This window comes from Parasteatoda tepidariorum, unplaced genomic scaffold, assembly GCF_982258835.1.
Source record: "Parasteatoda tepidariorum strain Cologne lab strain unplaced genomic scaffold, Ptep-v5.0 scaffold_125, whole genome shotgun sequence".
Taxonomy (NCBI): Eukaryota; Metazoa; Arthropoda; class Arachnida; order Araneae; family Theridiidae; genus Parasteatoda; species Parasteatoda tepidariorum.
In genome coordinates, this window is record NW_028257484.1 from 8561 (window position 1) to 34066 (window position 25506).

The 25506-nt window shown below is 29.1% G+C and overlaps 2 protein-coding genes and 1 long non-coding RNA gene across 3 annotated transcripts; 2 read left to right on the forward strand and 1 right to left on the reverse strand.

Moving 5' to 3' along the window:
• Positions 1–1691: 1691 nt before the first annotated feature.
• Positions 1692–18992, reverse strand: LOC107447644 (uncharacterized). The gene is made up of 4 exons (XM_016062607.4): positions 18873–18992; positions 15449–15545; positions 4531–4592; positions 1692–2312 (listed from the first exon to the last, which is right to left on the reverse strand). Exons 1-4 carry the CDS (start codon positions 18918–18920, stop codon positions 2277–2279), a joined length of 243 nt encoding a protein of 80 aa, XP_015918093.1. The 5' UTR covers positions 18921–18992; the 3' UTR covers positions 1692–2276.
• On the forward strand, positions 8465–25482 carry LOC139426012 (uncharacterized). The gene is made up of 2 exons (XR_011637259.2): positions 8465–8615; positions 25153–25482. It is a non-coding gene; the product is annotated as an uncharacterized LOC139426012 (long non-coding RNA).
• On the forward strand, positions 18963–25114 carry LOC147800787 (uncharacterized). Its single transcript, XM_087156459.1, has 2 exons — positions 18963–19184; positions 24232–25114. The coding sequence occupies exon 2, from the start codon at positions 24264–24266 to the stop codon at positions 24579–24581; it is 318 nt and encodes a 105-aa protein (XP_087012585.1). The 5' UTR covers positions 18963–19184; positions 24232–24263; the 3' UTR covers positions 24582–25114.
• Positions 25483–25506: the final 24 nt, after the last annotated feature.

The following is a 25506-nucleotide window of genomic DNA, read 5'->3' on the forward strand; positions in this document are numbered from 1 at the left end:
ATCATTTTAAAGTATGTAATTTTGCCATGTAAAATTACATTCCTTAAAATGATACAAAAAATTGTACACCTTACGAGTCAAAATTTTTTCGACCATTCTTAAATAAATGTTAGCTCTTTTATGTTAGCGCTAAAAGTGATACTAAAAGCGCCAGCTGTGGTAATACTAACTCATCTGTATGAGAACAATAAATGCTGTGTAATCTAGACATTAATATTTGATAAATGAAATGGCCGTTACTACAGAAACAAGCACGGCAAACATATAAAAGAAAAAACTTTTTTTGAAGCTGTGTTAGATATATAGGTTGCTATCAGATAAAAACTTTTTCAGGAAATGCATCTCATTTGCTGATTCCTCACTTTTATACATAAAAAACGTAAAAATAAATAAATAAAATAACATACTCACTTGCTGAGATTGATTGTTTTAATAAAAAACATTTAGGAAAATATTAAGTAAATGAAAGAAGCCTTTTCGAGATTTGTTTTGAAAAATAAAATTCTTTTAACCCATTCCGTTGCAATGAGAAAGCTTTCAAAATTAGATAATGAACAACGCAAAAAAAAAAATAAACGGGCTACCCAAAATAACTTTTGATCTAATGATCAGATCTTCACTTTCAAGAACTTAATCGTAAGGATTTAAGAGGCTGACCTCAAAGTGCAGACGAAAAAAATAAGTGTAAGAAAGTCATACTTTTAAATTTTGACTTCTCAGGAACTATTTAACCGATTTCGTTCAAATTTTGAGATTTTCCATCTAAATTTACATTCTTTAAAATAATTTAAGAATTTTTATACCTTATAATTCCCATTTTTTGACTATTATTAAATAAAATAATCAAAAATAATTTTTTTTAATATTTTTTGCAATATTTATTTATTATTTTTATCTTTGGATAAATGAATTTGATAATTTGGTGTAAAAATTTTCTAATTTGCTTAAAAATATTTCAAGTTATAGAGAAACACAAAAATTAAAATTAACATTAAGGGATCCGAACTTCAAACCCTTCTCCATAGCCTAATTACATAAAGGACTTTAATAATTTTTCCCACTCATCAGGTTTATATGCAATTTTAAAAAAAAAAAATTTGGGGGGGGGGGATCTTGTTAATTTTATTATTACCATTTAGGACTTTTTATTTGCAAAATAAACTTTACTCAATACTTAGCCTCTTTTCTCTCAAAGGAAACTAATTACATTTATTATTCACACACTTATTACTTAGAATCATTTTTAAAAAATTCGCATTTGAGAAGCAAAGTATGCTATGTAATTTGAAATATGACCACAGAAAGGAAATGATTATCCAGGAAAATTTAAATGGTATGTCTTCGAATCATTCTTTTTTTTCTATACCCACCTGTGTAAAATATTTTGTTTATCACGTATTGCAGATATCGTCCACTCTTTTAGGAGCGCCCATATTAAGGGGGTCAATCTTGCTCCCACAGTAAAGACAGACAACATCGAGAAAGATGACCCGATGCAAGTCCAGTTCCCTGACTCCTACTGAGTCCGGTCGGCGACGGATCAGCCCTATACGGATGTTTTTCATATAGACGTCAATAACTCTAGGTTGACGAAAATAAACTACTGTTACTTTACTACTCATTTGAAAAGAAAAAATAATGGACAATGATGGATATAAAATAATAGATATAGTTACTCACCACCATGTCAGTTATTAAAAAAAACATTTTTTAAATATATTTTTTACTAATCTCTTTATACATCAACTGAAAATCCGTAAAAATTATAAGTCATATAAATAATTCCTTATAAACGACCATCTTCTTTATTTACTAATTGTAAAGATCTATTTCAAGTAAAGCAACTAAACAACTTCATATATAGTTATATAAGCTATACATTATTTCTGTACATTCAGAAACAAATTCAATGCAATATTTAAGAGAAATTTACTTGCTGAAATGCAATACAAAATACAAATATGCTTGTAGAAAAAATTTGATTTTAAATGAATCCATTAAAATTACTCTGCTTAATAATAGTTAACGACAAAATAATAATTATTTTGAGCCTTTATATTTTATAAATTATGTTGTATGATTTAGATAAAATCAATGCTTATAAATCTTCGAAAGCTCGAAATGTTTGCAACTTCAGTTTGTTTCAGAGTAATACAGAAAGATTTCGGTGCTTAACTTGCTATAAAAAATTAGATTCTCGATTTATTTTTCTTTTTTTAAGATGTCTTTTGTGAAGTGCTGTAGAGCTCTTTTTTTAAAATTCACTGAGACAGATGTTACTTCATCTCTGGTTTTCTACAAGTTCCACGACCCTGAAACATGAAAAAATAGTACTATTTAGAAACAAATATAATACCAGCATTCATTTAGTTCTTCAAAAAGAAATTATTTTAATACTGACTTTGTAACTTTTGCATCTCAAAAAGTAATGGGATTTTCAAGTGAAATCAAAACATTTTTTTTATTAGTCAGCAAAAAGTTCTTCAAGCAGAAATGTTAAGACTTTTTTTGTATTTTGCTTCATTCAATTAATATAAATAACATGTTTTATAAGATCCTTAAATCCTAGACATTATTTAAAATGTATTATGCGAAGTTTTTCTGAAAAAGATTCTAATTATGCATGAACTAACATAATAATATAAATTAAAACAGCAGATTGGTTATTTCATATTTTTTTTATTTTATAACCGCCGTTGAACAGTGAACCCAATTTAGGGTTTACGACTGCTAATGTTCAATCCGTAGCCTTTAATTTTGAACTTAATCCAGAAGACAAAGGAACTCCTGGATCAGGTATTGAGAGAAATTGGCCATCTTGGAGGAACTAACCCACATTTGTGTTACATCTAGAGGAAAACTGGTATCCTATGCTATTTAATGCAATTCATTTTGGTTTGCTACATTTTCAACTAAATCCTGCTATATTTCCGACAAACTTGCTAAACATTTTAAATAACCTGGTATGGAAAATCTGTTTAATTAATGACAACCTCAATTGGAATCTGATTAAGCTATCAAAGACGAAGAATTAAGATTTGATAAGTAAAGTTTATTTTCCTTAGTGTTTGTTACATAATTCATTGCACCTACAACTACAGTCCAATGTTGGTAATTAGAGCATATCGAGAATTGAGACATAATAAGCAATTATCTAAAACAGTAAAATTTCTTACCAGTGAAAATACATCAGAAAACTCTATACCATTTTGTTGCTTAAAACCTTGTGCTACTTATCTAGCTTTGTATTCTTAACCCTTATTTTGTTCAACTCTTTTTACTGGGTAAATTTACTGGTTTTCTGCTGCTTTAGCATTTTTTGGTTTATCTACTATTTCCCCTACCTTTCTTTCTTTTGTAATATTTTACTTTCGGTAGTGTTTGTGCATAGAAAATGTTACTCTGTACTTCTATATTACATACTTCACCTTCAAATATAACACTTATCTGATTATTTACAACATAATTAGATGGCAAATCCTCAATTTCACTATCAGTGTCACTAGGGGAATCAGGAGTCAAATTCTGGATTTTATTGCTAGATTTCCAACAAACCTGCTGAGCATTTTAAGTTACCTGAAGTATAAAATCTGTTTAAAAAAGGATAACCCCAATTAGTGCTTAAATAAAATATCAAAGAAGAATTAGTAATAAAGTTTATGTCCTTATTTATAACATGCTAAAAATATAATATAGTATTATAACATACTATAGTATTTATAATATACTAAATATATAGTATTTATAATATACTAAATATATAGTATTTATAATATACTAAATATATAGTATTTATAATATACTAAATATATAGTATTTATAACATACTAAAACTCATTACTACTGATAAGATATATGCAGCTCTCCCAACTGAACTTACAGGACTTTAACCTAAGACATACATGTGTACAGTTTTAGTCATTATGCCATAATTTATTTTAAAACTACCTCCAGTAGATTTTGTTCTTTTACCAAGCATTACATAAATCAAATTAATTATACAAATCATCTAAACAATTTAAAACATTGTTTATGTCTCTTATGAGTAAACATTGCAGTATTTAAGTGACAAAATTTTCTATGAACTAATGAACCAAATTTAACTTCTGTCTGCAAGTAACGTAATGTGAGTATCTCGATATTGATTGGTTGCTTACGTTAGCAACTATTATTTCCATTCTATTTCGAGTAAGCCAAGCCCGTCAAGTAGCATTTCTCTTAAGTGACACATTCTATATTCTTACACGAAGATTCTTATATAAAGATTCTTTCACAAAGATTCGTTCATAAGGATTGCTATTCTTTCACTATACACAAAGACAGGCATTCTTACTTAACACAAAGAAAGACATGAAGTCATATAGAACATACGAGAATTAATTATGCATCGAAGTTTCCAGGTACACAAAACAATAATGTATCATGGTTACAATAAAATATATAAACAAAAAATATATAAATAAAAAAATTATTGAAAAATGCATCTTTACTTCCATTGATCTATATATTGAAAAATATAATAGCACTTACGTCATCATTAGGATCGCAAACCAAACCTTCGACGCAACCACAATATTTGTTGCAAGTATTACCTTAAAAGAATAAATAAAATGCATAAAACTAATAATTGGAGTTATTATGCTGCTTAAATTCGAACAGCTATACATGTTTTCATAGTTCAAGGAAAATCACACACCCACACATCACTAGGGTCATTTTTAAATTTAATTGCTAAATATTTATTTCTATCACTGTATGAATTAAATTCACACTGTTTTGAACAATAAGAATTTCTTTCGATATTAAAAACTCATAGGTACAGGAGTATTTTTCAAAATTCCTATATCTCAATCTTATATCTTCAATTTCAGGCTCTTTTTTTTACGATTTTTTCTCACTGAATTTCTTTAAAAACTTTAAGTCTTAAGTTTAAAACTATGGCCAATTGTAGAGAAATATACTGGAAGTGCGACGGAGTAAAACAATTACCATTCCATGCTTAGTTCAAAAAATTTTTTAACAGTCTAACTTAGTAAAAAAGAACATAAAAGTCAGTCTACTACCCGGCTAAAATACAACTACGGTGTCAAAATTTAACATGCTTCATTTTATAACTTGGAGCAAGCTTCTTTTCTTTAACGTTTTTTTTTTTTTTTTTTTTTTTTTTTTTTTAAATTCATAACCGGACGTATAAAACCCTTCGATAGAAATTATCATCAAATAAGGAAAAAAAATTAGTTACACGAATATATATAAAATATAAAATTTTTATTTTATAAATTATAACACTTACCTGCTTTATAAATCCGGAGAATTCCAAAATGATATGTTCTTCATTTGAAAACTTTATTCTCAAATATTAAATACACAGATTATTCCTTCTTTACTTTAAGATGACATACCACGCAGTAAAATTTTATAATTGCAAGATCTCGATATGAATTTCAATATGTAACTTAAAAACAGAATAGCTGAATTCGTGGTATTTACGTACTAACACCACCGCAGCAGAAGTTGCTCTAATGAGGCCAATAAAGAGCAATCCTGCTGTTCGCACACAGTTATCTTTTGGATTCCTTGTTGCCTTGTTGTTTGCTGATTTTTGACGCCACTTTTTAGTGCTTCCTAAATGCGTCTTTGAGATTTTCCCAAAACAGACATATTGCTAAACGTACGTTTTGGAAATGTTGTTTCATTTGGAATCTTATTTACTAGAGTTCATATGTCGATAGCATCATGTGAAAGAAAAAACAGATTGTTTTGAATATATGTTAAACTCTATATTGGCCCATTTTCCACAGAAATCCGATTGACTACTTTGATTTTAAATAAAGTGTTTTATTTTATGATTGGCGGCACTTAAAAACCGCCAAATCTATAACTGCTGGGGCGATAACATTTATGCACCGAATTTTTATTCCATACTTTTCTGAATCATAATATTATTTCAAACATTAGGATATGCAAGAAGTACACATAAATACATAATGCTATACCAGTTAATTTGACGACAATTTTTATCAAAAAATTATAAATTAAAAAACTCAAAATAAAGAATTCTTAGGATAAAAAAACGATTTTAAAAATTCCTCATATTGAAATAAAAAACTTTCATATTGTCTCTTTTTTCTATTCTTATAGTTCTTAATCAGACGCAAAAAACCATTCTGTAGAGAACTATCATCAAAAAAGAAAAAGAAAATTTACAAGCAATTTTTTTATTACAAAAATCATAACACTCACCTGCTTCATAAATCCGGAGAATTCCAAATGAAATGTTCTTCGTTTGAAAATTTTATTTTCAAGTAATACATATATGCATAGATTATCCCTTCATTACTTTTAGATAGCAAATTACACAGCAAAATTTTATAATTGTAAGATCTCGATATGAAGTTTAATATGTAGCTTAAAAACAGAATAGCTGAATTCTAGTTGAAATTATTCTTCCAAAACTAAAAAACACTTACCAAGAAAACGATAAAAATTTATTAATAATCAGCACAAATGATACTGTTTCAAGTAATTCAGATAATTCCTTATTGTTGTTTTCCGAATTATATAGATACATAAATATATACTATTCTATAAAGAAGAAGAATATTCTGTAACTTTTACAGTTCTGTACGTTCTAAATTCACATTTATTCATTGGAATGAAGAAAGCAATGTTGACTTCTCTTTAATTTGTAATGAATTCAAGACAGAAAAAAAAATTACCGTAATACACACATTTGTAACGGTATGCGATCCCGAAATAGGAAGTTATCAGTTACAAGTTTGTTGATAATAGAAGTTAAAAATTATTGAGGAATTTTTCTTCAGATGTTTGGCGTGTTATGTTTCTGTAAGAATTACCAATGTTCTGGAGAGTTATTTCAAGTTCTTCAGCCTTTTCCTTAGGGAAATTTTGCTTCTTATTTACTCTGCTTTGAAAATGGGGTCTGACTCTGCCAGTGATTCTGATGGAAGTAAATTAAACTTAATAAATAAATGCCTGATACTTTCAGGCTCCCGCTAGAGGGCGTACTCAAGCGTAGCGATCGCGAATTCACTTTTATATTTTCGTATTGAGTTACGAAATCTAAATTCCTTTGATAATGTTTTTTTTTTTTCTAGAACAAATGAATATTTTTTAAATCCGCGTAATCGTTCATTTCGTTAGGATTAACAAATTGACGAAATTTTCATACATAAAACTTCAGTATTTGAATATGTTATTAATAAAGTGTTCTTTGCTTATGCTGTGGAAATAACTAGCTTTCAGAAAGAAAGAAAAAAATGATGAATGACAAATATTCATGGAGGTTTGTGGGTGAAACGAGTAGGGGGAGGAGCCTCCTGGTCCATTTATAAATTTAGATATTTTCCACGTATTTGAACGCTGCAGAAATTCTGCGCATCCTTTATTTTTGGTTTTATCTGACTGAGAAATTTGATTCATCTTAAATTCAGAGCGTAGCTGGGAATCAAAACAGCTTATTGAACTTCAGAAATAACGCTTTGCAGAGTAGGGCCAAGTGAAACATGTCCGGTGCCGCTTAGTTTCTTATTTTTTAACAAACCATTAAAATCCAAATATAAAGAGGATGATTTTGCTATCATTGTTATTTGTTTAAGTGTTTCGTCTTACAAATTTTCCTCAGAAGCGTTTATATGCACCTATCAAAAACAAAGCTAAGAAAGTTATAGAGAAATACTAAAATTTTACTCCTACAGCAAAACACCCTAAACTTTTTGTTAACATTTTCTGTAAATTTTTTCAGATATTGCTTTATAAATATGTATTTGCTGCCCATAAGTCATACAAAGTTCAGCTGAAATAGATATACACCGAAGAACCATTAAATTATGACCACCCTCCATCTATAACAATAGGCTCGCCCAGGTTTTCATGGTTTCTCGCCCAGGAACAATGTTTTCATGGGGCACATTAGGACCCCTAATCCTCATAGAACAATCCCTGACGTCTGTAAGCTACTTGAACATAGTTGCAAACCAGGTTCACCCATTCATGGCAGCAGTTTTTCCTGTGGTGGATGGTGTTTACCAACAGGATAATGCACCATGTCATAAGGGTCGAATTGTCATGGATTAGTTCGAGGAACATTCCAGTGACTTTCAAGCCACGTCTTGGCTCTTCATGACTTGGTAATAGCTCTTCGGTTAATATGTTACAGTATATTTACCTCAAGATAGATAATGTCTCATGCGAGTCTTTCTATATTAAATCATAAGCCTAAAATAGATTTCCCCTAATAATTTTAAGAAGTAGAAATCGCTCCTTCACAAAGAGCCATAAAAGTTCAAGATTCCAATTAAAAGATCATTTTCTGAAGTTAATAGGTAATAATTCTTAGAAAAATACTCATTATAAAAATCCCAAAAATTCCATATAGTTTGAATGGCATCTTATTTTGGAACATGTCAAAATCTCTAAATTTTCCCATTTGAATGACGTTTGATTAAGTAAAGGATATTCTTGAAACCTTTCAGATTCTCTTGTGAAACAGCAAAGAGCCATCGAAAATGCGTGGCTTTCCTTCATATTTTCATGCCAAATCCCTACATTCCAGCTATGGGAAACAATCATTTTCATCCATGGAAAAATCCAATGTAAGATGTTAAATAAGCTTAATATAAATTAATAAGAAGCCTATTTAGTTGAATTAACCAAAGCCTCAATGGTTATCCAGGTTTTAAAGACATTTTGTTATAAGCCGGTTGTAGAAAGTAAATTTGTTTGAGAATTTTTGACCACACAAAAAGACACTTTTACAAAAGAAAAAACTTTATTGTAATGACTCTAAAATCAGTTTAGAGATGAAAAAAAGTAAAACGTACTTATATGTTCACTGCAGCGAAAAAAGGTCTGGAGAAAAATAATTAAATCATCCTTCAAAGAGAAACCAGAGAAAGGAGACAACAACCAAAGAAAGGAATAAGTTTTACATCCAGAAAAAAATTAATTGCATCTTTTCTCTTTTGAAATTACGCTTCCTTCCTCGTCTAAGTATTGATAGATCAACGAACACTTTTGACAAATTTATGTGATGCAGCAGAAAAATGAATGATGCATCGCAGGAAAGTGAATGATTTGTTCCTGGAAGCGCTTTACGCCTCTTTCTAATTGAATTGACTGTTGACGAAATTTAGAGTTCTTCGCTCCTTGAAAAAGAAACATCTAAGATTTTTTGAAGCAGTGGGAAAGGAAAAAGTGAATAAAAATGAGAAGAAATGAACTCAAAAAACTTTGCTATAGTAATAATGATTAGATGTTTGCGATTCTTTTTTAATTTATTTATTTTTTATTTCATTTTTTTTACTTTTGGATTATTCAACAAAAACATGCAGAGTGGTAAGTCCATTACAGTATATTATTCTTGGAGATAAAGCTCCTAACAGGTTTATTAATCAAAAAATGTTTAAATGTAAATAATTCTTCCCTTTCTTTTTTTTTTCTTTATATAACAGTGCTTGATTCTGTTTTACTATAAAAAATCACAATGTCATTAAGAACATTGGAGCCGTGACCAAAATTATTTTAAAAAATTTATTCAGGAATATAATTTAACTCCCCACTCGTTACGAAATTTCCATCGTGATATTTATTAAATGACATAGTTCCATTTGAAATTCCTTTAACAGAAAATATTTATCCTCGAATCGAAGAAGCTGGGAAAATAGCTAGAAAATACGATTTAAGATTAGTAGATATAAATTTTTCACCAGTTGAAACAGTCATATATGAAGAGTTTAAATATCCTAACACTAGAAAACTTTCCCGAACTTTTAGTGGTCCTTATAGCATCCTTCAAAAGATGTGAATTATTAAATAGATAAAAAGAATAGTTATACTAAAGAAAAAACATAAATTGTACATGTTTTCAAACTCAGAAAAGATTAAGAAACAGAAAAATTAAAGTTTAATCATCAATAAAATTTATTAATTTTTATTAAAAAAAATATTAAAGAGATAAGCAAATACGGGATTTGCTTTGTACTGTATAAATTTAATTACATGAAAATGTCATATGCATGGTTCTTTCGAACATGCTGCACCTTTTCAACCGAAGATCCGACCCCTCAAAATTTTTACATCGGTTTTGTTTACCCGTATTCATAACAGATATGAGGTGAAGTTTCTCTTATGGTCTAACCATAAACAATTCATATTTTTCTTTGCCATATACTTTGAGATAGGACCTTCCGAACCAATATTGCTGAGATACAAGACTGTTTTCCTCCTTTTGGGTACCACAGCGTTTTATTCAGTAACAAGCCCTTTACTATACTACAATTCTAAATTCTAGATTAATGACACACTTGTGTCCTTTTTACTCATTTTGAAAAGATATGTGGATAATGAATTTCTAGATATGTGCTTTCAACTTTATTATTTTTATTGTATTTTCTTTATTAACTTTAAAAAAGTCTTCACTTACAGCAGTTTGTGGTGTTACTACACAGAACTTCTCAGAAAAATACTGAATAATTATCGAGACTCTAATTCTTTTTGTATATTGTATTCATAAACTTTGATAAATTACTAATAGAAGATATATTGAAGTAAACATTACTTACTGTTACAGGTAATATGTATACATGTTTTTGTGTACACATCTTTTTCCTTGCATTTGTTACTTCTGTTTTGCTTAAAAGTTATCTATTTGATAATTTGATGTGTGTTTTGTTTTAATTTTTATAAAAAATTCTGGTGGAAAGGGTTCTAAGTAATTAACCACAATTTTCTTTCTAAGTTTAATAAAAAAAAAATTTCTGGGAGGGGAGATGTAATCTAGAGTGCCTAATATGAATCTTTCTGTATTAAATCATAAGCATAAAATAGATTTCTCTTATTAATTTTAAGGCGTAGAAATAACCCATTCACATAGAGTCATAAAAAGCCAAGATGCCAATTAAAAGATTACTTTCTGAAGTTAATGGGAAGTAATTCTAAGAGAAATACACATTAAGAAAACCCCATAAATTCCCGATTGTCAGAATGGCGCCATGTTTTGGTACATATCAAAATCTTTAAATTCTCCTATTTGAATTACGTTTGATTAAGTTAAGGATATTCTTGCAACCGATTCTCTTTCTGAATCTGTGGTTAAATAGCAGGAGTCATCGAAATGCGAGGATTGTTTTATATTTTCATGACTAGACTCCCAGCATTCTCGCTATGGGAAAATATCATTATCATCCATGAAAAAAATCCAATGCAATCTGTTAAATAAACTTATTATAATTTAATAAGATGCCTATTTATTTGTTGAATTAGCCAAAACCTCTTGGATTATCTGGCCATTGAAAGCATTTTATTATTTTTTTACCACGTTTATATAAACTTGCCTTCGTGTATGTCTGTCCGGGTGGAATTTTGTAATCGATTTTAAACTAACTTCCCGACTAGCTAGAAACTTCAAATTTAGCACACAGTTCAGAATTGGATGACAATGCATGAAAATGAAGAGAAAAAAGACATGCAAAGTAAAATAAAATTAAAATTTAAAAAAAAAATATTTTCGAGATTTTCTTTCGTTGTCGATTCCATTATTTCAAATTATTACGTGTCAGGTGAAAATATTTTCGTTGTCGGAGTATTTTTATTGGCTGAAAAATCACGTGGTAGGATCCAGTTTTTCCTCATTCATTTCCAGATTGTTTTGGTTGTCATCAGCATAAAACTAATGAAAGTCGTAAAGGTATTGTTTTTCTATAAAGATTTTTGCATCCGTAATTTAAAATAAAAGTTCTATTACTTTAGTAGTGGTCTTGTATTAGTTTTGACTACTCTTGACTAGGAAAAATAATCTAAATAAAAATATATATTTTTAAAAACCACGTTTTTTGTAGTGAAGAATAATAATTAAAAAATAATAATTTTTTAAAAATATAAAATAAAAATTAAAAATTAAAAAAATCATAGCTTAAAATAAAAAAATTCAAAATAAAAAAATTCGAAATAAAAAGTCATATTTTTAAAAACCACGTTTTAGTAGTGGAGAATAATAATTAAGAAAAAAATTGAAAAACGAAAAACGTGGGGCGCATGAAATACATAACAGTACATATACACATACATATACACATTTTCTTGCTCATACACATGCACAGTCACATACACATCCACATACATATGCATATACAAAAGCATATTCCACATCCACATTTAGATACAATTACAATTACCGATATACATACACATATTCTCAAGAGCACACATACACACACTAATATAACATTACTGTTATGTATTTCATGCGCCCCACGTTTTTCGTTTTTCAATTGTTTTCTTAATTATTATTCTCCACTACTAAAACGTGGTTTTTAAAAATATTACTTTTTATTTTGAATTTTTTTATTTCCTTATTTCCCTCGTTAATCTTTCATTTCTTTTATTCTTTTTATCATTGTTGTGTTATATATATATATATATATATAAACACGAAGAAAGTTAAAAAAAACAATAAGTTTCATTTATTGCGCATAAGCTGCAAGTAAGCAGAACTCATTAGATAAGCTCAAAATGAAGATAAAACAAAGGAAAATTATAGACATATGAAAAAAAAGGGGGGGAATAATAATGAAAAAATAACAAACAACTGATTTTAAAAAAAAACGATGAAATTATTGTATCAATATAGCTAAAGCAAAATATATCAATACAATAGTGTGAGGAGCACTCAAAAAAAAAAATTTTTTACAAAAATTGCAACAAATAAAATAGAACACAATAAGTAAAAATAACACGTAAAAACAGAAAACAAAATAAAAGAAAAAACACGATAAAATAAAATCTATAAAGCGAGTAGCGAAATCAGATGTACTTACATGAGCAGGAAATTTTTCAAGAATGATTTAAAAATATTTTCGCAACAAGATTGCCAGATTACAAAATTTGAAAACAAAAGCGCAAATTGAGTGTAACTAGAGGAATTTAAAGTGTCGTTCTTACTGCACTGCTGAAGTGATTTGTTATTCTGTTTAAACTGTTGTTTGTTATTTTTTTACTTATTATTTCCCCCTTTTTCATATGTTTTTAATTTTTCTTTGTTTTATTCTTCATTTCGAACTTATCTAATGGGTTCTGTTTATTTGCAGCTTAAGCGCAATAAATGAAACTTTTTGTTTTTCTTAACTTTCTTCGTATTTTCTTGTATTTATATATACAGTCAAACCCCGCTATAGTGAACCTTCAATGGACCGAAATTTAGGTTCACTATAACCGGGAGTTCATTATATCCGTTACGCAGGCAATTTCACTAATGTTTCCCAAACTCCTCCCTTTTAATACATTATATTCATATAAATGACTGAAAAATATTATGTAGTTGCAAAAAATGTGTTATTTTTCATCACTCTTCGTCTTGCGTACAAATAAAAATTAGCTGATGAGCAATCCTCAACATCAGATATGGAAACTCTTCCCGACTCTCAGATAATTTTTCCTAAATTTCTGTTATTCCGCTTTTTAAACCTGTCTAACCTGCCATTTGAACACATAAAAGTAGTTTCTATAGATGGTTTTAAGAATCGGTATATGTATTTATTTTGAAGCAGAAATTTCAAAATTATTACAAAGAAAATGGGCGGGAAGTCAGTCGAAGACAGAAAAAAGTTCATTATATCCGACTTCCTCTCTTTTTTGTTTCACTATATCCACTAAAAATAACATTATACGAGGGTTGCTATTTATATTTCTGGCCTAATAATGAAAAGAGAAACATGTAGGATTGAAATTGGTTTTATTGTTTTTCAAAATATTTTCCATGATGATCAATACAGTTTTAAATGCGTTTGAACCAATTTTCAAAACACTTTTACCAGTCCGATTGAGGTAACTCCAAAGCATGCGTTTTGAATGCATCAACCGCTTCTTCGGGGGTCGAAAATCGTTGTCCACGTAGTTCATTTTTGATGTGTGGGAATAAGAAGAAGTCATTGGGTGCCAAATCAGGGCTGTACGGCGGATGACCCATCAGTTCGGTCTTTCGCTCAGTCAGAAATGCCTTTGTTTGAGTCGATGCGTGAGAGCTCGCATTGTCATGATGAAGAATGATTCGCCTGTTCTTCTGCTTTTTTCGAATTTCTCCGATGACTTCTGGCAAACAAATGGTCGTGTACCATTCAGAATTGAACGTCCAGCGTTGCTCTAACGCCACTGTTGCCACATGATCGTTAATGCCGAAGAAACAGGCAATCACTTGTTTCGATGTGCTTCTTCCTCGAACAACTTTTGTTGGTCTTGCCGCGACTTGGAAGACCCATACAGTTGATTGCTGTTTTGTTTCCGGCTCATATGTATAGATCCATGATTCGTCACCTGTGTAGATGTTATACACAGCCTTTGATGTACCTTGAACGTATTTTTCCAACATTTCCTTGCACCAATCGACACGAGCCTTTTCTTTGAGCGCTTGTCAGATTATGCGGGATCCAACGCGAACACATTATTTTACGCTCAAATGTTCATGCAATATTTTATTGATGCTAGTCATACTAATGTCCAAAAACGCCTCTATCTCGCGGTATGTCACATGACGATCTTGCTTTATCAGTTCACGCACAGCATCGATCTTTTCTGGCACAACAACTTTGGACGACCTGCACGGGATTCGTCCTGGATCGAACATCGACCAAGATTAAATTATGTATACCAAATTTTTAACAGTGCTGTAGGATGGCGCTTTATCGCTGAATAAAGATTTAAGTTCATCGAAGCACTCTTGTCTTGACCATCCACGTCGAAAGTTATGAAAAATAATGGCACGAGCATTTCGTTCACTATATCCGGGAGTTCACTATACTATATATATATATATATATATATATATATATATATATATATATACATTGCTGAAGTGATTTGTTATGCTGGGCATTGATTTGTTAGTTACCAAGGACAGGCCCGAAATGGATGTGCGCAAGGTAATATTATACTGGATAATTTAAAAAGTTGACCATAAATAATTCTGGAAAATAAATATTTATTTAAGAAAAAATATAAAATAGAAAAGAGAAACATAAATTGCCTGTTTCACAAATAATTTTAGCCTTGCGAAAATGATTTATTCCTTGCGATAGAGAAACATAAATTGCCTGTTTTGCAAATAATTTTAGCCACGGATTTGCCCGGACAAATCCGTGGCTAAATTTAATTAAATCAATTTAAACTTTATAACTAAATATAATAAATTGGTCTATCAGCTTGGTTTTGCTTACATTTGATCTAAGTTGTAAACAAGTATTGGTTTTGGCACGTATTCATCAGTTGTACAAAAGCAAGAAAAATTTTGGATTTCTTGTTTCGTATTCATCCCGATTTTTTTTTCTGTATTTTACTTGCGTGATTTGATTGATTCAGATATATTTCAACTATGTTCGGGAAAAATCATAATTTTTTGTTTGTGATTAGGTATTAGCGTATTGGTCATTATAATTACCTTCTAATGGTTTCTTTACACACTTTTTAAGTATTCCTTGTGCAAAACAGCATTCTCCCTCCGCACAAGATCGCATACCACACAGTGACTCAGCAGTCTTGGGAAAATACATCAGAAACAAAAAAAAAAGATCATTATTCCAGAAATCATTTTCAAGAAAAAGAAAACATTTGTTTGACAAATCACATACTAATTTTATTTAAAAAGCTTAACAAAATACATCAAATGTATGTGTGTTTGTGAGTGTCACGCAACACAAGTCTACTCACAATAATGTGTGTAATGCCCAACAAAAGTAGACAGTGCCATTTAGCGCAGTATAATTAAATATTTATTCATTTCATAAACTCAAATTATAAGATTGATTTAGTAGCGTATTAAGCTGAACTCAAGTTTTAACAGGCTTATTTTTTTTCTTTTCGTTCTTTTCTAATCAAAGCTGTTATTATTTTTTTATTAAGAAAATCGATAGAAATTCGAAAATAATTTATGTCGTCCTTATTTCAGTTCTGATAGAAAATAGTTTCATGCAAGTAATTTCTTTAAAAAATAAATACTTTTTTTTCTTTTCGTCTTTTCATTTATTTTTAAAAAAAAGCTTTTTTTTTAATAAAACTCGTATTGTAAAACCCCTATTCTACACATTAGCTTATTAAAAATGAAGTAATATTAGAGTAGGGATATTATTACGAGTTTTAACAACAGCAAAAAGTTTAAGGAAATAACACAATAACACAGGGAAATACATAAGCAGTTTTTACTCGATTTTTAAGGCATATGAAAAGTTACGACTTTTTTTCAATGCGAAGCAAAATGGCAACACTGGCTTAAACAGTTTTCACCCCTCGCTATGACAAAAAGATTAAATAACAGCTTGATTGCTGAGTTTTTAGTTTCATTTTATCAATTTTAATTAAATTTATGAAAATCGCTGCAATCGTTTAGTTATTTGTTCAATTTAGCTCTATGAAATGCTCAGATGTCGACACCAGAATTGCAGGATTTAATACAATAATAGCCGTATTTTGATCTTACCTAAAATCACCATTTAGGGTTAATTTAACCCTCATAGAAAATTGACGTCATTCCAAAGTAAATTTTTTTAAATGACGAATATTGTTAAAAATGCAATATAAAAGAGTTTTTAGAGATTAAAAAAATTATTTTAACTTATTGACAATATAGTGCATTATTGTATTACAGATTATTCTTTAGCAGGATCGTAAGTCATCTGAAATTAAACAAAAGATAAGAATGTAAAAACACGCCTTAGCACACAGCAAGTTTTATAATGTGTAAGTTCTAATATTAGTTAGACATTAGTACTAGCTAGAGTACTACAGTATCTCTGCGTGATGCAATTTTCACTGAGGTAAATTTCACTAAGGTATCTCGTAAGAGTTTCATGTTGGAAAAATTTAACTTTGGTAAACAGTATTACGTCAAATGATATACTGAATACAATTTATCTTTATTTTGATGGGATGAGCTACTAAATATTTGCTTGATTAATCTAATTATTCAAACTTTATTTATCGTGTTGGTATATACATTTTAATTCAGTGCATAAAATTGTACTGAATATGTTAATTTTTTTCACGACTTACGGACAATGGGTATGAGGCTAGTCTAATATAAGAAAATGAGTAGTTTTGTTTTTTTAGTAGGTGTCTCTCCAGAACTATTGAACAAATTCGTCTATTGTCCTAAAACTTGAACAAAGGGTAAGGGGACAATTTTATTCCACGATCCGAAAACCTCTTAAGAATTTCAATTAGATCAGGAGAGACATTTAAAAATTAAAATTCTCCTATTGGTTAAAAGTTAGCACTATTGATATAAATGAAACTGCTGACCATTCTGAGGATAGAGTCAGTGATGTTTGCTTACTTATAGCTCTCATTTATTTAAAAAAAATGAGTTTATTACATTTTCTGATATATTTAATTAGTTTAGTTTTGTCAGATGTACTTAATGATCAATGTGAGCGTGGTAGCATAAGTGGGATACGCCCCATATCAATATTTAAGTAATATGAAACAACAAATTTTTTTATGTATAATTATGCTTTTAAAACGTATTTCGATTAAACTAAAGAATTTTAATGGAGAAATGGTACTAATTCAAGTAGGAGGAAAGTAAATAACTCTAGACTATTACTGAAGCCAAATGATGCATAATTGATTTTATTAATGGGTACTAATTAAAATGAAATTATGAGCTGCCAATTATAAAGCAAAATTAATTCAAAAATAGTTCTAATTCGTTTAGGGCAAACGTAGAAAATTGTCATACTGTTATTGACACCAATGATGCTTAATTAATTTTAGTAATAGACACTATTGGTATTATGGTAAATAGTGCAATTTTAATCAATACCAAGTATACTGATGTTAGTTAAATTAGTATATTTGGCACTTATTAAAACTACATGAATACTGTGTAGTTTCATAGATTATGTGGGAAAATGCGTTTTACGAATTTTTAGAATATATAAGTACCAGAAAAAAATCATAAGATGTGGTAAATTTTGACCATTACGAGTTAGCCTCAAATATTAGCATTCCAAAAGACGCTGAATACAATGAATCGTAATTTTGATAGGATGAATTACTAAAAATATGTTTTTCTTCGTTTAATAACGTAAAGTCACCAGCGAGAGAAAGAATAATAATAAATAAATAAAAATTGGAATTATTTTAGCTTCAATACTTACGTAGGCTAATAACTTTTTCTTTTACACCTGATTTTGTTCAGAAATCATTTATTAATAGAAATATTTGTTGCATTATTGATTGATATTATTTTCCTCGTTTATTGATTGATCTACTTTTACCCTTTTAAGGAGAACGGATTGAAAAACTCGCTATTTCTGGAAGAAAATTCAGATAGTCTAAGATGAAATGAAGAGTTTGTGCGTCTATGAGTGTTAGTGTGTGTGTCTTTTTCATAATTCTAGAACTATTTGTCTACCATCCAGAAATTTAGACAGTGGTTGAAAGGGACGTTGTTAGACCTATATTCTAAAAACCGTTGATAAATTTCAATTCAGTCATTTGGGAAAGATGTTTACAAAATGGAATTTTCTGTATTGGTTAGGCATTAGCAGTTGTTATAAATTTAATTGGAGATAATTCTTATTTTTTTCAAATACTTAAAAAGTAATACCAGTAATTTTGTTTGGAATTATGGTAAATGGCGCTGATTTCGAAGGTATCCAGTTAACAAATATGAGTAGCGAGAATCCTACTCTAAATAATGTGATAATAGATTTATTAAAGCCCTCTAAAAGAATAATTACCAAAGAAAATTACTTAACTGTGGTAATTTTTTACAATCACAAGTCTGTTTCGAGCAACACCATCAGACCGCATTTTTCTCATAATTTTCTAATGGAAATAGTTACATTATTTTTAGTACTTACACAGATGAATGCCAAGCTTAATATTATCATGAAGCCAAGGAATTTCATATTTTATGGTAGCTGATAGTCGTTTTTAATGGTACGTTATATTTCTTCCACTGTTGTTTCTCTTTTATATACCTACGTTAAAATATAAAAATAGATGTGATATTTACACATATTGTCACATTTTCCTTAATTGGAATTTTTATTATGTGAACATATAATAAAGATTGTTCATTCAGATAAAAAGCTACACTTAATCGTTTAATTAAAATCGCAGTCAGGAGATCACAGGAGAACATTATTTATTTCAGCTGCTTTTAAATAACGGTGAGTACGACATTACAAGCATGAGTTTCGTTTTATGCCTCCATATAACTATTTATTATATGACATCAAGAACTAAGAATTGGAATACATCTGCATCCATTTATTATATTAACTCTATTAGATATGATGAAAAAAACACGAATAAAAAAGTAAATGGTAGTAGTTAAAATTTACAGGGTAGTACACTCTGGTTTACTTATGTTATTTTAAATATAATATAAGTCCCTGGAGTTATGTCATTCATCTCTATATAGATTAAAGCGAAATGTCTGGAAGCATGCTCGTTTACGATTTGAAAACGAGAGCGCCGATTTGGATCGTATTTTTTTTTCAGCAGTTTGCAAGTTTTTATGGACTGGTTTCTTAACAATCACCACTTTCCGGTACAGTGCCAAAAATACGAAATTTCCTTTTAGAAAAAAATTAAAACGTGTAAAATTTGTTGATGAATTTACAATTACATTTGAACAATTAAACACTTACAATTAGACAAATAAACTATCACGATAAAAACAATTAAGCAATTATAATTAATACATAAATTGAAAGCTACGTTATCGTGGACTCAGCATCTTATGTTGTGGTAATGTTAAACGTAAATTAAATGTGCTTATTCTTATCTAAGCAAATTGCATTTGAATTTTAAGGTTTTTAAATTGTCTTACTTTTTTTACATCTTCAAGTTTATTAAATTATTTTACTAAAATATTTTAATATCAACTGAGAATAATAATAGTAAAATTTTCACATCGTTTCGGATCACGAACTTTAAATTTTCGAACTAACTTTATATTTTTATCTTTTAAGTGAAAATATCACAAACTTTATAGAAATATTTAATGCTTATCGGTTGGTGATATTATGAAGACAAGCTCATCAGCAAGGGATTTGCACAAGTTTCCGGCTACAGATAATGCACATAGGTGCATCGAATATGACAATATCGCGATTATTGTACAAAGGGAGGATTGCATTTTGTTGGGGGAAAAAAATTTCTACATATGGTCATATTTGTTTTTTCCATAAGTATTCTTTAAACGATTTAACGAAATTTTTGTTCAAAATCTCTGGAGAAAATCTCCCTTTCACAAGAAGCACAAACGAACGACAAATCACCACCACTACTGCCAAAGCCTTCTATAAAACGGGAACAACAAATTTGTCCGTTAAAAAACGGGACTAAATATCTGTACAAAAACTAACAGACATGAATAGGCTTCATAAAAATACGCAAAGCTGCGAATGCTTTTTGAAAGGATTTTGGAATAAAATAGCCTCTCTTGATTCTGAAACGGTATGCGATGGTTGGTTTACTTGGATATTCGACATTCCCCTCTCCCGATCTGATCCTGTTAAAGAATAGCCTGCTTTAATTTCTTCTAAAACTTCTGGTGTTTGTGATTCATCATTAGAAGAAACTAATTATTTTCCTATCAAATCGTGTCTATTGTTTGGTGGAGTTTGGTTTTGGAGTTATCTTCATTGACTAGATTAAACTTTCATCAGTTATGCATCCTTTAAATTAATACTAAGTTTTGTAAATTTTCCTTTAATGAGTTTTAAATCGTTAAAAGGCAAAATTTTCTTATCAGAATAATAAATCTATCTTCATTTAAAATTAAATATTTCATTTCATTTACTTAACATATTTTTCTCTACATTTTTAGATGCTTAAAAATCTTGCATGGTAGATTTGCTAGACATTTTGCAGATGGTGTTTTCATCGGAAAATAAAAACTGCTTGATTGAAATATTTTCAAATTTACATAATTTTTATTATTCCATAGGATTCATAATATTTTATCTAATAATAGTGTTTTTATTGAAATTCCGGTAAGGAAGAGTAAACAATACAATTTAGTCTGGGTATATATAATTATTAAACAAAATCTATATCTATTCTATTCTATAAATCTATATGTATAGCGATTTTTAAAAAGTTAAAAAAAGCTGTAATTTGACATTTTTAACTTGGGAAAAATAGTTAAAAAGTAATGAATAAATCATGATATATTTGGGAAGCGAATAACACTCAAAAGTTTAGACATTTGTAAAAAAATTTATTCGTATTCAAATGTTATTAGTTTTTCTTTTAATACTATTGAAATACTTCCTTTTAGCACTCTTTAATTATATATCATCAAGAATACACTACATCTACACTTCTTTTAATGTTTTCAGATCATTTATTAGCCCCAAAATTTCGTTAAATTATTTTCTAAAAAAGATATTCTTTTTAGACTTCTTTTCTCAGAAAAGTTATTCAACTTGCTAGAAAACCTAATATTTTTTTTAATATTTTGACATTTCTTCTTTTTTAGTCAACAAGTCCACGTGATAGAATGGATACAGTTATAAAATACATTTATATTTTATTATGAGTACTCAATACTTAATATTTTTGCCAATGGACAGCGCTGTTTAATTGTGCAATATACAACTTTTAATAATATTTATTTAGAAGCTTAACTATTAGAAAATAAATACTATTAATTAAAAGAGGAGAAGAAAAAAATAAGATTACTTTCAAAAACATTTAAAAAATATTTTTCATGCATCTTAAAAAAAAACATTAAAATTCCAGAAAACAAAATAAAGAAAAAAAGATATAACCTCCTCATCAGTCCACACGGTTATATCCACAAAAAAGAGTGCTTTCTAATATTGTATTAATGTAGACAAAGCAAAATATATCAATAGAATAGTGTAAGGAGCACTCAAAATATTTTTTATGAAACAAAAATAGAACACATTCATTAAAAATTATATATATTTAATAAAACAAATCAATCAAAAACAGAACATAATAAGTGAAGGAAATATATAAAAAGCACGATAGGAAATCTATAAGGCTAGGAGCTAATTCAAATTAACTTACGCGTGCCGGAATCACAGCGAGTAATGATTTAAGAATGATTTAAACTATTTTTATAATACGATTGCCAGATTGCGAAATATGAAAACAGAAGCGTAAATAAAAAGATCTCTTATGGCACGTTCTTACTGCAATACTGAAGAGCGTTTAATATGTTAGATACCTAGGGTAATAGTTCATTGGAATTCGCTCCTCGTCTTATAAATTTCCTTTCGTGTTCTGTTAATATTTCCTTCACTTATTATGTTCTGTTTTTTGCTTGATTTGTTTTATTTCATATATAGTTTTTAATTAATGTGTTCTATTTTCGTTTCATAAAAAAAAAAATTAAGTGCTTCTCTCACTATTGTATTGATATATTTTGCTTTGGCTATATTAATACAATATTAGAAAGCACTCTTTTTTGTGGATATAACCGTGTGAGCTGATGAAGAGGTTATATCCTTCTTTCTTTATTTTATTTTCTGGAATTTCAATATTTTTTTTTAACATACAAAAAAAAAACATTTAAATGTTTTTTAAAAATAATTTTATTTTTAGAATTTTTCTTCTTCTTTTTTAATTAATCTTTAGTATTTTCCATATTTCCTCAATATTTAAACTTATTTTAAGAGTTCTATATACAGCTTATACACAGTTAATAAACTTATTAATTCTCTTCGTTTTTCTCTCACCTTCCTTTTTATCTTCCTTGTCTTCATTGATATATATATATATATATATATATATATATATATATATATATATATATATATATATATATATATATATATATATATATATATATATATATATATATATATATATATATATATATATATCTTACATTGTGATAAAGATAGTCCTCATTATTTTTTCACGTTGTCTGAAAATAACTTAAATATCAAGCATGTGAGCAGTCATAAGCATAAAAACGTAAACTTACCTGTTAACAAATTTCATTTCTGAATGAAAATTATTTTCTCGCATGAACAAGAAAACGCTGAAACATTTGAGGTTTATGTTGGAAAAATTTGGAAGTTTAAATAAAAAAGGTTCATTTTAACAAATAAAGTGTTATATTAGAGAAGAGTAACGGTTTCTTAAAAGCATAATTAATGTTTAGTTTCTACAAGTTTCTCTATTGCATGTCGCTTATTTCAATTTAATTTCTTTTATTTCAGTAACTTACTATTATCTAATTCTTTTTCAATGCGGATTTAGTTCTAAAATTTTATCAATTGATTTAAATTCTTAAGATTTTACGCTAGAGCACATTTTAAATAGGCTTTACTCATTAAAGAGAGAAGAAAGCATGGTTTTAAAATCAAATCACATAAAATTGCATGGGATGGGTGGAGCCCACTAATTTATATAAATTTAACTGTAGATAATTCTATTTTTTTAATAATATTTTAAGGATAATCTCGCTAATATTAGCTTGCTTGTAAAAAAAGAATTATTCCCCTCTCTTTAATATTTAAAATATTTTTCGTTATGTCAGATATATTGAATTATCGACGCAAATGTAGCATATACAGAATACGTCAGCATTTCACGAGTTTTGTTAATAGTTATACTTTAAAATCATGTTTGTATTAATGGTAATTAAAATGGAAAAAGAAATATGTACTGATAAACTAAAGGAGAAATAGTACTAAGGAAACACGCAAAAAATTGCCATACTAATATTGACGCCGATTTTGCTTAATTAATTTTGGTACATAATAAGCTCTGCAGGAATATATAATATTTTTTGCTGTATTAATAAGTTTCAAATACAGGGTGTTCATAAAGTCCCGGAGCCATTTTGATGTTTAATAACTCATAAAATAATAAAGATAGATTAAAATTAATAACATAAATGGTTAGATAGACTCAAAAAGCTTCATGACCCTTGTCAATGAACTTCCACGTGTGCCCCCTTCGTCGCTCGGAGAATATCAAGTCGATAGTCAATTTCACGCCAGGTAGCGGCAATCATGTCGGCATCCACATTGGCTATTGTGGTTGTAATTCTGGCTTTTAGGTCATCAATGTTCGACACGATCCTCCTGTAAACATTGTCTTTTATAAATCCCCAAAGAAAAAAGTCCCATGAATACCGAGAGACACAAAGGGATTCCCCAAAGGTTAATATGTGGTGTGGACTAATGCACGAACCGAGTCATTGGGCCTTTTTTTTTTTTACAGAAAAGACAGTCTCATCAGTCGTATACTTAGACATGTTGGAAAACTTCGTATTTCCACAACCAGAGGAGCTTCAGCCACAAGTCTTTTTGCAACAAGATGGTGCACCACCTCATTGGGGTATCATCTTTCGTAGTTCTTTGAATGACCATTTTCCAGGAAGATGGATTGGGCGAGGAGATTCAATTCCTTGGCCACCCAGATCATCTGATATAACGCCGCTGGACTTCTTTCTTTGGGGATTTATAAAGGACAATGTTAACAGGAAAATCGTGTCGAACATTGATGACCTAAAAGTCAGAATTACAACCGCAATAGCCTCTGGGGATGCCGACATGCCTGCCACTACCTAGTGTGAAATTGACTATCGACTTGATATTCTCCGAGCGACGAAGGGGGCACACGTAGAAGTTCATTGACAAGGGTCATGAAGCTTTTTGAGTCTATCTAACAATTTATGTTATTAATTTTAATCTATCTTTATTATTTTATGAGTTATTAAACATTAAAATGGGTCCGGGACTTTATAAACACCCTGTATAATAGATTCTAAGACTTATATTAGAATATTTGTACCTATTAAACCTGCACCATTATTGTGCAATGTCTTAATAGAACTGTCAAAATATGTTTTTTACAGTCCTTATTAGAGAGTTAAGTACTGAAGAGATAAGTACTAAAGAAAATTGTTTGATTGCTTGGTAAATTTTAACTATCACGAGTTGACTTCGAGAAACAGTATTATACCTGCTTATAGTGAATAAAGTTTATTCTTATTTTGTTGAGATGAACGCTGCTTTGATCAATCTAATTATTTTAGCATTTATAATTGCGTGGGTAAATGCCTATCAATTTCGCGCATGAATTTGTATAATTGCTCGGTACTGATTTATTGATTATTTTCTTTTTTCGTTGTTTATACAGCTAGCCTCGAACAAGTAGAAGAATTGATGCTCGTGTGTTTGCCTTTCTTAGAATTCTAGAACCATTTATGCTGTCATCCTGAACTTAAGTCAGCGGCAGAAAGGGGCAATTTCCGCCAACGATCCTAAAAACCCAATTCGGTCATTTGAGAAAGATGCTTGAAAAAAGGAATTTTCTGATTGGTTTTTAAGAAATAATACTTGTTATAAATATAACTGAGGATGATTTTTTTCCTTAAATATTTTAAAGATAATATCAGTGATGTTCACTGCTTGATCAAAAACAAAGTTAAGAACACACTCTTTAATAAATACTATATTTTATTCATTATTATCGAATGTCTTCGTAAATGAA

What these genes read in the sequence shown, in the direction of transcription:
- LOC107447644 (XM_016062607.4), bottom strand. Translation starts at nt 18,920, where the DNA reads ATGAAATTCCTTGGCTTCATGATAATATTAAGCTTGGCATTCATCTGT. An exon ending in TAAGCTTGGCATTCATCTGT is followed by an intron (nt 15,546 to 18,872) that starts GTAAGTACTAAA and finishes TATTTTCCCAAG; the next exon opens with ACTGCTGAGTCACTGTGTGG. An exon ending in TTTGCGATCCTAATGATGAC is followed by an intron (nt 2,313 to 4,530) that starts GTAAGTGCTATT and finishes TTCATGTTTCAG; the next exon opens with GGTCGTGGAACTTGTAGAAA.
- LOC147800787 (XM_087156459.1), top strand. Translation starts at nt 24,264, where the DNA reads ATGTTGGAAAACTTCGTATTTCCACAACCAGAGGAGCTTCAGCCACAA.